This window comes from Punica granatum, chromosome 4 (genome assembly GCF_007655135.1).
Source record: "Punica granatum isolate Tunisia-2019 chromosome 4, ASM765513v2, whole genome shotgun sequence".
Taxonomy (NCBI): domain Eukaryota; kingdom Viridiplantae; phylum Streptophyta; class Magnoliopsida; order Myrtales; family Lythraceae; genus Punica; species Punica granatum.
Genome location: NC_045130.1, coordinates 31,015,470 through 31,033,008, shown reverse-complemented (window position 1 = coordinate 31,033,008; position 17,539 = coordinate 31,015,470). Strand labels below are relative to the sequence as shown.

General features: G+C 38.3%; 1 protein-coding gene across 2 annotated transcripts; it reads left to right on the top strand.

Annotated features, from left to right (window-relative positions):
• The first annotated feature begins 4,071 nt into the window (after nucleotides 1–4,071).
• Nucleotides 4,072–5,063, top strand: LOC116202995. 2 transcript variants are annotated; one of them, XM_031534628.1, is made up of 3 exons: nucleotides 4,072–4,196; nucleotides 4,303–4,458; nucleotides 4,556–5,063. In XM_031534628.1, exons 1-3 carry the CDS (start codon nucleotides 4,185–4,187, stop codon nucleotides 4,805–4,807), a joined length of 420 nt encoding a protein of 139 aa, XP_031390488.1. In that variant the 5' UTR covers nucleotides 4,072–4,184; the 3' UTR covers nucleotides 4,808–5,063. The 2 variants fall into 2 exon arrangements, with proteins under 2 accessions (XP_031390488.1, XP_031390489.1); XM_031534629.1 differs by having other exon boundaries at nucleotides 4,084–4,196; nucleotides 4,284–4,458.
• The last annotated feature ends 12,476 nt before the right edge of the window (nucleotides 5,064–17,539 follow it).

Here is a 17,539-nt window from a genome sequence, read left to right as displayed (position 1 = left end):
CATTTTCTTCCTATTGTGTATTACGTATATACCATACATAGTCTAGCTAGCTGTATTATTGTTGTAGATTTTAGTTTCCTATCTTAGGTAGCTTTGCCTTATTTTTCCTTAGACACGATGTATAAATACGAGACCAATTGATCAATACAATTAAGCTTTTGCCTTAATTCAAGTTTTGATACAAGGTAATGTCTATTACTGTCACTGATCATAGTGACATTCCTTTGAGGAAATAACAACTTTATACAGAAGATATAAATATGTAAATATACAGAAAATATATATACATTATTCACATATATATAGTCTCTTTATTGAAGCAAATGAGACTCAACTATTTTTCTTGATTCACCCTTCAAAATATGACACGTTAAATCGATGAGCTTGCTTACTAATTGCATTTACGGGAAAAAAAACCAATACCATCACTTAATAAATTTGATCATCTTAGGATTTTTCTAGGGTTAAACCCGATAATCAATCAACTCTAAAACTTTTACAAGAACGAGATTATTAGATTCATCGACACAAATGTTGCTAGAGAAGATAGGCACATTATTATCAAGTTATATAGATTAATAAATAATACTCATCATATAATAGTACAGAGCAGAAGTATTAAGAAGGTGGAGTGCCGTATTGGTCGGGGAGTATGGTGGGGGAAAGGTCTTTGGTGTCGGCATTGAAGGGGATTACCGATTGAAGCAGACAACGACCAAATGTCTAAAAATTCTCATCCAAATTGGCCAAAAAAAAAAACACTCATCCAAAGGAAAGAAGAAAAAATCTCATTCAATGGTGTTTCACGACAATTAACTATGAGGCCGGCTGATGAAACTCGCCATAATCTCACCATGCATTGCGGTCTCATTCATGACCACGCATTTTTTCAGTCTATTAATTAAAAATAATAATATTTTGACATCGATTTGGTCTTGACTAGAAGATAGTTTTAAGGGTTAATAACGCCATATAACCTAACGTTTGAAGGAATTCTTAGTTCTAGTCCAAACTTAATTTTTTACCTGAGATATCCCAACGTTGACGTGTTGGTTTCAAATCTATCTCGACGCTAACTTTTCATCCAAAATTGACGAAATTGCACATGTGGCACGTTAATTTTACATATATCCCAACACTTGTTACAAAATTAACGTGCCACGTGTGCAATTCCGTCAATTTTAGACGGAAAGTTAGCGTCGGGATAGATTTGAAACTAACACGTCAACGTTGGGATATCTCAGAAAAAAAATTAAGTTTGGACTAGAACTAAAAATTCCTTCAAACATTAGGTTATATGGCGCTATTATTCCTAGTTTTAATAGGTTTCAAATGCAGACGCTATAGGTAGAATCTGTCCCCTACTAAGTCAATCTATTGTTAAGCCACGCACTCGTGAATCGTGAATATCAATGGCTCTCATCTTTAAGATAATTATAGAAGCCCCCGATATAGTAAAGGTAAAAAGTATAAATAAAATAAAGTCTATGATTTCAATTTTCAAAGTTCTCCCCCAATATCTCGCGTGATTTTTCATTTGTGACTAAAAAAATGTATGGGATTTCGAGTGTGTTTATCTCAACTTAATCGAAATAAATACTTAAAAGTTAGTTACAAGTAAGTTATAAGAAAAATGAATGAGGTAAAGAGAGAAAGATGAGAAATGAGATTCTATACTACCGAATCATTAAGTCAAAAACTACTTAATTGTTTAAATAAAAATATTTGATTTAATGAAATAAGTCATTTTTGACTTATTGATATCCTTTCTTTTTGACAAAACATATCATCATTATTATCATTTATCCACTTTTTCCATATATTTCTTTTCTTAATTTTTAAGTACTTAATTTATTAAATCTCACATTCATTTCAATACCAAATTCCAGGGGTCGGTGCCCCCACCACATAACAGATATTCTTAAAGAAAGAACTTGGGGGGAAAATGAAAACAGAGAAAAGACAATGCGAGTGGGAGTGCTCTCCAGCCATTGAGATCACTAGCGGAAAATAAGAGTAGAACACGGAAGAAAGAGAAAGAGAATGACGTGGTATCGGGGATGCTGAACGTCGGTCACCGCTCCTCTAATTGAGGTCACGAGCAGGCAATGAGGCCTCGACGACCTAAGTCAATACCTCTTCATTCCAAGTGATCTCTCTTTCTTACTATTTCTTAAATTTTTGAAATTTTGAAAATAAATAAATAAATATTTGATTGACGAATTGGTAACAAAATAGCTATGGCAGGACTGATTTGGCACCAAAATGAAATATTGTGCTTCTTTAAGTCATATTTGAAAAAAGCAGGACATATTTGAATTTTTTTTGAAACCATATGCTTTTCTATTTATTTTATTATATTCTGTATAATTTTGACCATATATTTTTTAACAAATTAAAATTATGGGAAACATTATTCATGCGATTCCAGGAATAATTTTCTCATATATTGGATTGAGTATCGAAATTCACAAGGTATTCTGTCTAAATAAATGCAACACAGGTAACAATGACCCCGTCGCTCAATTTCCTCCATAATTCAAGACACATAAAAGTCTTCGCTTTCGATTCAAGACTTTCATCAAAGTATTATGTGATGACTATATGTGTTCCCCCGTATTATTAGTTATTAATAATGAAGATTGCTAAGTTATTTAAAATAGAAAAAAGTCTTCGTTTCGATTGGAATATCAGAGCTGAAGAAGAGCTGACAGCAGTTGCTCCTATCTATTTCCATGTCAAAAAGGACCTTTCTTGTATGTATATGGCTTTTGGTGAATTATGTAATTCATTAACTGAATTCACTTATATGAATATTAATTGCATCCTTTAATTCTTTTTTTTTTTGGGTGAAGTAATTCATTAACTGAATTCATATATATGAATATTAATTGCATCATTTAATTCTAATTCTAACTAGTGACCTTCCCCCCACCCGTTATGCATGCAAGATTGTTATTAAGGAACAAAAAGATAAAGTATTGTTGATTCCATAACTTGAAGAAATGGAATTAATGTATCACTTTTGATTGTGAAATTTTTAGTAGATCCATTTATGCTCAATTCCCGGACCGAAATACTCTCTCCATTTCCTAAGTAAGAGTATAGGAAATCAAATGCATTAGATTACTTAACACATCAAAGTTAAGAAAATTATGTTTACTTTGTGAAATTTTCTAATTTTTCGAAAAAATTTCATAAAATATAGAAAACCGTAAAATATGTGTTTACCTACTTTAAATTAATAACAATTGTTTAGGAAAAGAGATTTTTCTAATTCCCTAAATCCAAAACAATTTAGAGAAGTACTTTTAATAATTTTCTAATTTTCTTCCCTTTAATTATAAGGTCTTTTATCAATTTTTTAAATTAAATCCATTCTGCTCCCTTTAATTGGAAAGTTTCAAATCGTTGTTAGATATTGAATATAAGTCTGAAAATTCTCAATTTTGAGTTTGTAAATATGATTTCTCAATTTTCTTTAGAGAAATAAATTTTGAAAAGGAGAAAGAAAAGTGAAAAAAAAAATAAAGAAGGCTTTTCTAAAAGTAAACCGGCCCTAGAGTTTTTTGAGAATTTTTCTAAATTTTGATATTGAATTGCCCAAAGCTTCCATTTTTAATCTCTTTTTTAGCATGTTCCCTAAAAAATCGATAAATCTCCAATTTATGTACTCCTTTTCCAGTAGGGTATGTACTTTTAGGTGAAATAAACAAACATGGACTTAATCTTATATATTGTATGGATAGAGCAGAGGCGTCCATACATGATATTAATCCGTTCCATGGGACTTTGCTGGAATTTACAGCCATTTGAATTGTTACTTGTCGACGGTTAAACGGTACTTTCATGTCTGAATAACTGTAATTGTCAAAGGCTGTCAGGATGGAGCAATTAATTGATACAGAACCACTCATCCCATTCTGTAACTTAGAATTAAGGCTAAACCCACAACAAGATCAAGGCCAACCACTCTGATTGTTAATTTAATTTAATTAATTAATTAAATTTCTCCAATATTCTTCCAATGAAGACTTGTATTAATACCCTGGTCCTTCCAAAAGATAAGACAACATCCTCTGAGTTCCAGTCCCTAATTGCCTCTTCTTGCTTATACATTGCCTCTGTTCTTCATCTCTTCTTCTCTCCCTAACCCCAAGTCAGCTGCTTCATTTTCATGCTCCATGGACATAGAGGTAAGACTGAGCTTATGATCGTATAATGTTATACCGGGTCTTTCATACTTTGATTCTATAAAGTTGAAGTATGTGATGGTATGACAGGTGATGATGAGTCTTGCAGGCCCACGAGATGTCGATCGGATGGCCACTCGGACTTGAGATCATGAATTCAAGACTCGGAGTTGTTGAGAGCATTAGAACTGCCTCTGCAGAGACCCGCTTGCTGTTGCCCTCGGCTAGCTTCTCCTCATTCACATCCTCAGCCCTCGACACCGAGGTAAATTCAGCCATGACACAGGGAATTGTAAGACGTGAATTTTCCGATATATTATTTCAATTCTAATAGTCATGCGCCATCCTCTTTTCTGATACAGTCATCAGCATCTTTCTTCCACGATAGCAGCAGGTCCCTGGGGTGGCTTACAGGCATCAAGCCCGGGAACGGAGGGAGGCTCTACTTCCCTGGCTCGAGGTGGTGCAAAGAGGTGGACTTCAGGTCGATCGGAGGGGCATGCTCCACGTTCTCGAAAGAAAAGAGAGTAAATGCTTCCAAACGTATTTGCATCCCTCTCCTACAAAACATTCTGGTGAGAGCGAGCCGGAACAAGAACAAATCGAAAAGATAAATGCTCACCAAATCATCAATTACAACAGTTTTTAACTCAGCTCCCCGCCAAGAAATTGTTGCCGAAATACTGGAATTACATCCCCGAACACTTCGTTTTCATTTCGTATACAGACACAGAGACACAAAAATATGTAGATCTTGATGAGTACTGTTTTATTCAAGTCTGTAGAGCATGCACACAAAGTTATGACATCCCATTCGTAAAGTCATTCACCAGAAAATCGAATATCCTACGATTACCCGAACAGTTTCAATTGCATGAGTTGTCATCGAATTTTGGAATCTTGAAATTCATGATCCAAAATTGCACCATTGCAAAAATTCAAGACCTCCTCAAAACTTGAAATGCCTCATTACAGAGGAGGGCATATCTGAACTAACTTTCGCAATACTTCATATACCACAACTAATTAATGGTCATGGCTGTATCATTAGACAAAGATCTTTCAATGTATATTGTACCAAACTTCAGGATCCGAGGTAAATATTATAAACTGAACTCTAGTGTCTTTACAAAATAACAGAATACTCTCCAAGAGGTAGAACACAACTCGAGAACATAACAATCTCCTTCAAACTCATGACATCGTAACGGGGATTGTTCTTGGTAATCATAAGTTGCTCCCTGAAGATGCTCGCTCGCTCCCAGGTCTTCACACTCATAGACAACCCCACCGGCGCCAATATGATTCAAAAATCTTCATCAATCATCCAACACGATGAACAAAGAAGAGACAACAATATCGGCAGATAAGAATTTTTTGGATGGAATCTTCGAGTGGAAGACCATTCTCATGTTTGATAACACTATACACAAGAAATAGACAGACACAGACCGTCTCTGATTTACAATACTTACCCGATCGGATATTCATATCCAGAGCTTTGGGTAAATTTACAATACAAAGACTACACACAAGTTAGCTTACCTCTCTACTTTGGGTAAATTATTCATCATTAAAAAAAAAAAAAGGTTTATCCAGAGCTGATAAGAAGCTAAGTCGTCAGCATCCGTTTCCGCAGACATTTCGAAATCACCGACAATTCCACCCGAAACATCTTCATTAGCATCGTTAAACTTCAGCATCTCATGATATTTGATCTGGTAGCCAGTCCGATCAAATATAAGGATATGGAACACGGAGCTCCCTTCCCACCCATAACATATGGAGAATTCCGCTACGATGGAGAAATGCCCATGGAAATTCATCATCCCTCTCCGAGCCAAACTCCATCGTTCTTCTCCAATGGTACAGTTCAGGTTTCACCACATAAAACTTTCAACTTTCTTGGCAGGAAACGCCAAGAGCTTTTAACAGTGCTATGCTGCTATGGGTTCCGAAAGTGGTGAAACGCGGACCATAGAATTGGAAAAGAACAATGGGGAAGTTTGGCTGGGTGAAGGCTGGACGAATCACTCCGTGGAGCATTTCTCAATCGCAGAGGGATACTACGAATCTACTAAACCCCATACAGTTCTCGGAGAATGACGAAAAGCTTTGTTGGGGTATGGTTCCCGGACTGAATCCTATCGGGTCAAATATCACAATGGCAGAGCATGGCTGTACCGTACTATACTGACCAGTGGAGAGCAAAAGAATGTGGCAGTATCTTTTGTCTTTCTTCTTCCTGACAGCTGTAAACTTTAAAGGAGAGAGAGATGAAGATTTGGTCTGATTCCTGGAGATTTCTTGCCGGGGTCTGAATGAAGCTGCAGGGATGTCCGTACGATTGATTTCTTCTTTCAGCAAAGAGCGGACTGTGTCTGTGGAGCCAAAATTAGAATCTTTGACTATGAAAATGAATGGGATAGGATATAAGTTAACATTGACTGACCATCTAAGGTTTTTAAAAGACAAAATTTACAATTTGGTTCCTGAAAGATGCACTTTTTGAAAAGATGTCTCAGAAAGATATTTATTATGCTAATTGAACGCGGCGTGTATAATGTTTAGACATTTTCGTCCTTCTGTCCAAGTTTCCATCTAGTTCCTGACGGAAAACGCTGATGTAACCTGTTATATGTTGATTTGGCACGTTAAGTCCCACGTTGGATTCAAAATTGTCGTTTTGGCTCCTTTTTTTTTGGAGGAAAAAACAGGGGGATTGGACATGGGAGGAGGTCGCTTGAGGCTTCTTCCTGTAGTCCCGATCTCGAGCTGGATATCGAACTCCATTGTGTTCATAACGCCCCTACTTTTCGGGTTCCTGTATTCCTAGCTCTAGCACATCACAAGAGCCATGTAGCCAAAGCAACAAAGAACACTGAACACATTTGACTCTATGGATCCATAAATCACCGATTTCTCCTTCTTGAACAAAACGTAGAAGGAGATTTTGAATGGTTTCATTGCGGAGCAGGCTTATGTTGTCGAGTACGTTCAGCAAGAGTACATGTGTCCTGATTAGTGGGTTGCAGCCGTGCAACTTCGGTAGCATGTTTCTCACAGAAAGAACTTTCTTCTATTTAGAGCAGTTGATCCTAAAGCATGATGCTGCATTTCATGCCATCAAGATCTAGCAGATGGGTCATGGCAATGATTTCTTCTTTGCTAATCGTAGCCATGCTATGAAGTTTGTGGAGTTTATTGGGAAAGTTGCTCTTGTCAAGAGCCGTCATGACAAGCAGTTCGTTTCTCATGACCTAGAAAGCAATAACTATAGTTTCAAGTTAATAGAGAAGATTAGCATGGATATTTGTCATTATGGCTTACCATGTACAGATCATATATTTTAGTCATGTATAAATAGCTTCCATACTTAGAACTAGTTTACATACTTAGAACTCTGTACAACGCTATTTATTCTAATGGATTTCACCTCATACAGTAAGTGAGGATTCATCCAATACACTGTCCTTTCTTCATGGTATTAGAGCTTTAATACGGATAACTCCGATTAGCTCATCTGCTTCCGCTTTACTCTACTCTTTCTCTTCTTCTCCAATTAGTGACCATGGCTGGTACCCCATCCTCACTTGTTTCTTCCTCTTCATCCTCACCCCCAATTATTTAGACACCAACCACTATTCCAAATTCCAATCAAGCTCAATGGCCAAAATTATCTATACTGGAGAGGTGTCATGACACCTTTGCTGGCTACATACGATCTGCTAGATCATGTTAAGGGTGGGGCCACCGCCCTGAGCAAGACAATTGCTGAAGCAGATGGTGTCCAAATCACTAATCATGACTACCTAAGATGGGAGTCAAGAGACAATTTTGCCCTCACCTGTAACATGCTAGCAGTCACCGAGGCAATTGGGGTGACTATTCTCACTACCAAAACATCTCATGAGGCATGGACATCTTTGGAACGGGCTTTTATTAATTAGACAGCTGCACAGGAGGATTTGCTCGATCAATAGTGGCGTGATTTGAAGAAAGGCTCCAAATTGATGGCTGCATTTATCAATTCGATGAAGGAACATGCTCTAAGGTATGCTCAAATCGGGAAGCCTATGACCACGGCTGAGATTAATCGTCAGATTCACATCGGGCTCGGTCTCGAATGGGAACCCATTATGCTTGCTCAATCCAAATGCATGCTCACCATTAGCACGGATGAGCTTCAATCGCTGCTCGTTGGACATAAAGATCGGCGTTTGTATGCAGCCACCCATGGAGCTTAGATGGTAAACTTGGCTTCCTTTGCTGCCGCTCCTCTCTCCGGGATCCTCAGTGCTCCTCCGATTGAAGCTCACTATGTTGATGGTCGGAACAATCAAAACGGCCGCAACAAAGGTAAAGTAAGGGAGGAAAAGGAAATGGAAAGGGAAGAGGCTCGGGCTCTTCCGGGGATTCGTCTGATCGCGGAAACGGGAGAAAAATCCCTAATTAGGGATCGGGTGGAGAAGAAAGGTTAAGCGGGTCGGTTATGTCAGTTCGGGTGAGACCCACCCGCGTGTCCGCCCAATCACTCATGGGCCTTATTTCGGTGGTCGGCCCAGTCCAATTGCTCCCTCCGCCCGTGGGTCCTTTTCTCTTGGGCCGAATCAGCAACTCGGTTTAATACAACATTTCAGGCTCAGTTTTTCTGTTGTCTATCAGATTTGCAATCGAGCTGGTCACACCACGCCATTCTGTCAGTTCTCTGGGGCTCAGGCTCATCTGGCCTATGGATCCTCGCCGGCACTTTATGATCCAGACTGGTATATGGATTCAGGAGCCACACATCATGTGACTTCAGATATTTCTAATCTCAGTGTTCGTGATGATAATCAGAGTTCTGATTATCTTTTTGTGGGCGTTGGTAAATCTCTTCCAGTTTTAGCCTTTGGTTCTTCTACCATCAAACTTCCTTCACGGCCTTTACATCTGAATCACATACTTTATGCTCCTGCTATTTCCAAAAATCTCATTTCCATTTTCAAATTTACCAAAGATAATACTTGTTTCTTTGAGGTTCATCCAGACTGTTTCATTGTGAAGGATCGTCATACACGCCAGGAGCTTCTGCGTGGCCCAGTTAAAGATGGACTCTATTGTTTCCACGCGAGAGGCAGGCGCATCGACCGTCCTCAAGCTCATCTCTCCGTGTCCGGGTCTAGTGTCTTATGGCATCAACAACTTGGGCACTCATCTTTTCCCATAATTCGTCGTGCTTTACGTACTTTTTGTTCTCTTAATAATGATCATGTTGGTCATATTTGTTCTGCTTGTCAGGGAGGAAAATTAATAAATAACTCTTTTCCACCAACTTTTCATATAAGCACATCTCCTTTTGAGCTTGTTCATACAGATATTTGAGGTCCTGCATCAATCATTTCGCATACTGGTCATTATTATTATATTCACTTCCTTGATGATTACAGTAAATACTCCTGGTTTTACGTTTTTAAATCTCGATCTAATGCACTTAGTGTCTTTTGAGCATTTCGTCTTCAAATTGAGAATCTTTATGGACGTCGAATCAAGTATTTTTAATCAGATGGTGCAAAAGAGTTTCTCTCTGCAGATTTTCAGTCTAAATTGCAGAACAACGGTATCTTTCACCGTATCTCATGCCCTCATGATCCTCAACAAAATGGCTCTGCTGAATAAACACCGTCATATCGTTGATATGGGACTCACATTACTTTCTCACTCTTCCATTCCACCTAAATTTTGGGATTTTGCCTTCGAAACAACAATATACCTTATTAACAAGTTACCTACAAAATCTCTCGGTTTCAAATCTCCTTTCGAGGTACTTCATGGTAGTCCACCTGATTACTCTAATTTACGAGTGTTTGGGTGTCTCTGTTATCCTTACTTACGACCTTACACACGTCATAAGTTAGAATCTCGATCTCAGCCCTGTGTCTTCCTTGGATATCCTTACCATTATCAAGGATATCGATGTTAGAATCCTCTCACTGGTCGCATCTTCCTATCCACTCAAGTTGTTTTCGATGAGCGTTCATTTCCTTTCAGGACAGGTGGGCCTATCTTGGTGGATGCCAGTCGGTCCTCTTCTGGCCCCGCACTTGCTACTGGTATATCTATCCCCTCCTCTTCAAGTAACACTTTCACTTATATTCCCATTCCTACATCTGTTTCTATGCCATTACATGAGCCTAGTGGTCCTGCCACCCTACCTCTTAAGTTGCATGTTCCTGCTCCTGAAATTCATGACCAGTCTACTGAGTCTGGAGTTCCGGCTGAGGATACTGTGGGTAACAATGTTGCACCTGCTCCTCAGAATACTTACAAGATGATGACACGGTCTAAAGATGGTACTCTACCTCCTCCTCGGTTTACCATATCTCGCCATCCTTATGCTTTCTCCATTTCCGCTGCCTTGCAGGAACCTCAGACTTTTGCACAGGCTCATAAACACTTTGCTTGGCGGGCAGCAATGGAAGAAGAATATATGGCATTACTCCAGAATCATACTTGGGATCTTGTCCCACCATATCCTACGCAGAATGTAGTTGGCTGCAAATGGGTTTATCGCATTAAATAGAAGGCCGATGGCACCATCAATCGCTATAAGGCTCAATTGGTGGCAAAGGATTTTAATCAGAGAGAAGGAGTAGACTATTCAGAGACGTTTAGTCCAGTCATCAAGCCAGTTACCATTCAGACAGTTCTCTTTATTGCTGTCTCCTCCCAGTGGTCGATTCGACAATTGGACGTGAATAATGCATACCTTTATGGGCATTTCACTTAGGAGGTTTATATGTCTTAACCTCTCGGCTTCATCAATGCTTCTCGTCCTAATCATGTCTATCGACTTCGCCGATCTCTGTATGGACTCAAGCAAGCTCCCTGAGCCTGATTCCAGCGTCTCAACACCTATCTTCAGAGACTTGGGTTTTCATATTCCAAAGCTGATTCCTCGCTGTTTATTCTTCGGGGACCTAATTATCTTGTCTATCTTCTCGTTTATGTTGATGATATCATCCTAACGGGAACCCCAGGTGCACCTTTTCATTCCATAATTACTGCTTTACAACAGGAATTTCCCATGAAGGACCTTGGTCATTTTCACTTCTTTCTTTGGATGGAGGCTCGCATTGATGATACTGGACTCTATCTCACACAGTCCAAGTATATTAATGATATCCTAACTCGCACTTCTATGCTGGAGTGCAAGCTTATCGGCTCTCTGGTCTCCTCAGGATCCTGACTTTCTCTTCATAATGGGGACCCTTTTTCAGGATCCTTCTCTCTACAAGAGTGTGGTTGGCAGCCTTCAGTATCTCTCGCTGACCAGACTTGACATTGCCTATGCGGTAAATCAGGTTTGTCAATTTACGCACTGTCCAACTATTGCTCACTGCATGGCAGTGAAACGTATCCTATGATATCTCAAGGGTACAATTACCTACGGTCTTCACATTCGTCCTGGTCCTATCTCCTCTATTCATGGCTTTTCTGACGCTGATTGGGCTGGTAACCCTGATGATCGTCGCTCTGTCGGTGGCTTCATTATTTTTCTTGGCTCCAATCCCGTCTCTTATAGCTCCAAAAAGCATAGGATAGTCGCCCAGTCGAGTACTGAATCCGAGTACAAGAGTCTCGCCAATGCCACTGCTGAGATTCTATGGCTCCAGTCGCTACTTCAGGAACTCGGGGTTTCACAGTGTCACCCTCCGACTCTTTGGTGTGACAATATCTTTGCGATTTATCTTATGGCGAATCCCATATTTCATGCTCGGACCAAGCACATTGAGATTGACTATCATTTTGTGCGGGAGCGATTCATGCGCAAGCAACTATCTGTTTGCTTCATTAACTCCGATGATCAGCTAGCTGATGCACTCACCAAAGACTTATCTTCTTCTCGCTTTGCCGACATCCGCTCCAAGCTTCACGTGGCGAAATCCCCGTTCGGCTTGCAGGGGAGTAATAGAGAAGATTAGCATGAATATTTGTCATTATGGTTTACCATGTACAGATCATATATTTTCGTCATGTATAGATAGCTTCCATACTTAGAACTAGTTTACATACTTAGAATTCTGTACAACGCTATTTATTCTAATGGATTTCACCTAACACAGTAAGTGAGGATTCAGCCAATACAGTGTCCTTTTTTCACAAGTATACCTTCTCGGTCAACATTTCTCCGATTTGTCGAGAGGAGCTCATTTGCTTGCCTCCAAAGGTTGTTGTTGCCTGTTGGCCTCATGAATATCGGCCCTCTTGTTATATGCACAAAGGTTACGAACAACATCGCTCTATTGGACCCGCTTACCTTGAGGCACTATTTCTGAGATGCCGACCAATACTGGAGATCTTCGTTCAAATCTTCGTCACATTGTTTTCTAAGTAAGAGAGGAGAGCAATAGAGAAAGAACCAGTAGAGAAAGAGAGGGAGAGGTGGGGGATCAAAGCCCCCATTACCGGCGACCTCCCCTAAGGAGAGTTCGTCGGAGGTTTTAGGAGCCTTTGGAGACCATGCCCGGGAGGGAGATTGTCGAAAAGAGGGGCTAGATCCGAGGGATGGAGGTTGCCGGAAATAGGGGCTCCAATCCCTTGCCTTCCCTCTCTTTATCAGTGGGGGCAGATCTCCCCCTTCGAGAAGAACTTTGACAATGCAGGACGGGGAAGCAGAGGAGAGAGACAATCGAGGGGGGGAGAGAGGGTCGCCGGAAAGGGGGGGCGGATCCAAGGGAGGGAGGTCGCCAGAAATGGGGGCTCTGATCCCCCTACCTCCCCCTCCCTCTCTCTATCAGTGGGGCAGATCCCCTCATGAAGATGAGCACAATTTTTTTTTATATATAAAATTTTTGGAAGAAATTAAGGAGAAAATGACGTTTTTTAGTTTATTGTGCCAGCGTTGAACTTAACGGTTTAGATCATCACTTAACGGGGCTATGTCAGCATTTTTTGTCAAGGACGAGTTGTGAAAGGTAACGGAAGGACTAACGTGTTCTAACGTTTCGTTTGCAAATCCTGATTTATCGAACGAAATTCTTTCAAGGACTAATTTGTATAGCACTGTATACTTCAGGGACCAAAAAGTGAGTTTTGTCGTTTTTAAAACAACGGAATGCATGTACATGGGATGTTGAAGTTTATCGGCTTGGTCTATTGGTTGTATCTGTTGTGTTACCGGAAAGAGTACCGTGTCTCAGTAGGGAAATTCAAGGCACTAAGTTTCAGAGAGTATACGTAATATGATCATTCTGCTGGATATCTTCGATCCAATCTAAAGGTGATTATTTCATGTGCCTTTTTGGACTAAATGAATATATAGGGATGAAAGAATTAATTTTGTCAAGCGGCTAGAAAGCAACTCGGCATTGTGCATACCGAACTACATGAACTCCTGCATTCTGGATAGTTATCGACCTCATGCGGATAATTCTTGATCTCATGTACATTGTCGACGGAAAAGGTTATACGACACAAGGCGCCCAAAAGTAACGTGTGGTCTAGTCTAGGGGTGTGCACGGGTACCGGGTATACCCGGAACCGGTTGGAACCTACCCTAACGGGTAGGGTCCGGGTATTAAAATTAGGAACCTGTAAAAATCGGTTCCGGTTCCGGTTCCTGCCTACAGAGTACCCGGAACCGATTATTTATTAAAAAAAAAGAGAGAAAAGAGCAAAGTTACTATCTCCTCTAATGAATCAGAACATAGACACTTTGTTGTGTGATATCGTATTATGGATGTTCAATTTTGTCGATGGATTGATGAGACATATTATTATTTCATTGTTGTGGATTAATATAAATTTTGTTGATATTTTATTTGGCATGATTACTAATTATGTATGTAATATTTTCGATTTTATTTAGCGAGAGAAAAAAATTTATAGGTTCCAACAGGGTACCCGAAACCTGTGCTATAATACAGGTTCCGGGTAGGTTCCGATTCCACAATTCAACAGGATAGGGTCCGGTTCCAAAATCTTGGAACATGTCCCTTATAGGGTAGAGTCCGGATATTATGAAAAATACAGGGTATCCGGAATCGATCACCCCTAGTCTAGTCCCCTATTTTGATGAGTGGCTTGTTTCTTTAAATTTGTTTGATCACTCATACGTGGGCTGTAGGTTGACTTGGAGTAACAAAAGATCATAAGGATTTCAGGCTAGGAAACTTGATAGGTTCTTGGTCAATAAGCATTGGCTGTAACAAAGGTTGATTTCTACTGTTGAATTTTCGCCGCTTGGTTTATCAGATCATAGTGCGGAAAATGCTGGTGCGAAGCTGCCATTCGAGTTTTTAACTTTTGGACTCAGCATGTGAAGTTTCAGGAGATAGTAGGGAAGGTGTGGAAGGGTGACCTCTCGGGGAACTCTTGTTCTATTCTTTATATCAGAAGCGGCATAATTTGAAAGGGGAGCTCAGAAGCTTCAATAAGGAATTCTATGGAGATATTCAACGGAAGGTCACACGTCTAAAGCTGATCTTCATCGAGTTCAATGTATTCTTCTCAATGATGTCTTACAAAGGGATGATGGCTTCAAAGTGGACAAGATAGATGGCATCAAAACGGTGGCAGTGGCGTTCTAAAAATCTCTTCTGCTTGGCACTTCCGATTCTGAGGTTGTGAGCTCTGTTTCTTATGTCCCTGATATTGTTAAGCTTCGTGTTCCTACTTCGAGGTTGGATTCTCTTGTAGCTGATATAACAGATATGGAGATTCAGAATGCTTTATGTTCTACGGATGGTGCCAAAGCTTTAAGAAGGATTTCTTGTCTGCTATTCATCACTTCTTTGATACAGGGGGGCTCAATAGAGAGATCAATTCCACCATTGTGACCTCGGTGCCTAAGAAAGATAATGCGGATAAGATGAAGGATTTTAGACTCATTTCCTATTGCAATTCATCCTGTAAATGCATAACCAAGATTATCGCCAGCAGGTTGAAGAAGGTCCTCCCTCAGGACATTACCCAGGGCCAGTCCGCATTCATTAAAGGGTGGAGGATTGCAGATAATATGTTATCAGCTAATGAGCTGGTAAGAAATTACCATGCATGGAAAAATGTACTTCTACCTTATTCATATTTATTTAGGAAATCATAATGGCATTCCTCTTTTTCGAAATGGAATTATAAATAGGAAAAATCCATGAAAATGCACCACGTGCAACGCAGGTGGCAATATGACTAGTTACATGAAAAAAAAAAAGAAGTCCTTTGATACCAAATTAATTTTCAGTCTTTCTTACGTAAGATTTTTGCTCGTAACATGGTTAAATTGCTTTAGTAATTTTTTATGTCATATGATGAGGTCAAGTGATCAAAGAATTTCTCAAATTTGAGGAGGAAAAGGAAAAAAAAAGGAAAAAAAAGAAAAGAAATAAAGAAAACTATTCGAAATAAACTATTTGAGCTGAGAAAGGAAGTTTCAAAATGGACAAAAAGATTGGAAAAAAAAGGACAAAAAGAAAGGATAAACTGAAAAAAAAGAAAACAAAGAAATGTCTCTACACCATACATTTCCAGTTGACGGTTAAACAATTAAGGGTTAATTAAAAGTAGATAAAAGTATAAAAATTCTCCTTATAGTTTGAGTTTGGAACAAATTAGATCTTGTAATTTTTCGAGGAACACTAACACTCTGTGATTAGTTGTCCATCAAAAAAATTATAGGGTCTAATTTGTTTCAATCTCAAATTAGAAAAGTGATTTTTGTACTTTTCCTTTAAAAGTAAAAACTTACTTTACAATCTTGTATAAATGCCAGCAATATAATTATGTAATAGGGGTGATACTGCACGATACCGTGGGTTGGACAAATTGTTCATTAGTTTATCATAATAGTTTATGTAATAATTTATATTGAATATAATCGAATTTAAGGATAAAACTACATACATATAAAATTTATCAACTTGTAATTGATAGTAAATAATCCATATTTAATTACCTACTAATCTTAATATGAATGGTCAATATTATTTTTGATTAAAAAATCATAATCGCAATATAGCATGCCTTAAGTAGCCAGTTAATTTTACACGGACGAACGTTACTTGCAGTAGGATTTCGATATTTTCAGTTTACCTATAAATAAGAAAGGGTTAGATATTCATAAAAACCATCTCGTAGTCATAGAAAAGTTAATAATGAAGCTAGAGTAAGTCTCAATAATCAGGTTGGCGTAATCTTATGTTTCATTGAAAAACTAAATACCTCTTTAACGTCATAAATAAAAAGAGATTACTTGAATTGGTTTTTGATGATTCAAAGTTGTTCATTTAAAGTAAGGTCTCAAGTGTAAGTCTCGTGATTGGAAGAGTTTTATTCCTTATTAAGCCAACCTCGAACAAATTTAAATTAGTTAGACCCGTTGAACTTTCGTACATGAGATGGTGACTATAGAAAAAAATTGCTTATATAGTTAAACTATATTTCAAATAATATATATATATATTTTTTAAAAAGAAGGGTGGGTCCTGCGTTGGGAAAACCTTGTGTTGACATAGATTTATCGATTTGGGTTGGTTTTAGGTGATGCAAAATTTGTTTCCTTAAAGCAAAGGTATCCGGTGCAAGTCTTGTGATTGGAAGAGTATTATTCTTTAGTGAGCCAACCTCACTCAAACCTAAATTAATTAGACTCGTTGAACTTCTACAAATGAGGTGGTGCTCACCATGGAAAAAGGACTTATGTAGTTAAATTAAATTTGAAATAAAATATATAATTAAAAAAGCAAAAGAAAACAAAGAAAAGGATGAGTCCTTGCAGGTAAGGAAACCAACTTCATTGGAAGAGTTAATTTATTTCTTAGTAAGCCGATCTCACTCAAACATAAATTAATTAAATCCATTGAATTTTAAGCCCGTTGAATTTTCACTTACGATGTTATATACACCGTGAAAAAAATTATGTAATTAACTGAAATGTAAAATAAAATATTACATAAGTTTATTTTTTGTTAAAAAAAAAGATAAAAGAGGGGTGGGTCCGCGCGAGTGGGGAAATCCATATCACTTGTCCTCTCTTAGGATAGACGAGTTTTATACTATTTATGAATATCGCATGTGAAAATAATATAAATTGACATACTATTTGACGTAAATTTTAAATCAATATTATTTTCTACACAAACACAAACATTATTTATTTCCATTTTTTAAATGATATTATATTTTTAGTACTTTTCTTTTAGATTTCAAAGTATATTTCATCTATTAGTTTTTAAATTCAATGAAATTTATGATTAACAATATAAAATAAATCAAAATGCGGACATGTGTAAACATATATAAAGTAATAGAAAATATTCTTAAAAGTAGGCTTTTTGTAGGTAGTAAGGAATGATTTTGTAGGTAGAACT

Excerpts from the sequence above, each read along its gene's own strand:
- LOC116202995 (XM_031534628.1), top strand. Across the intron at positions 4,459-4,555 it reads CCTCAGCCCTCGACACCGAG|TCATCAGCATCTTTCTTCCA; the intron begins GTAAATTCAGCC and ends TTTCTGATACAG.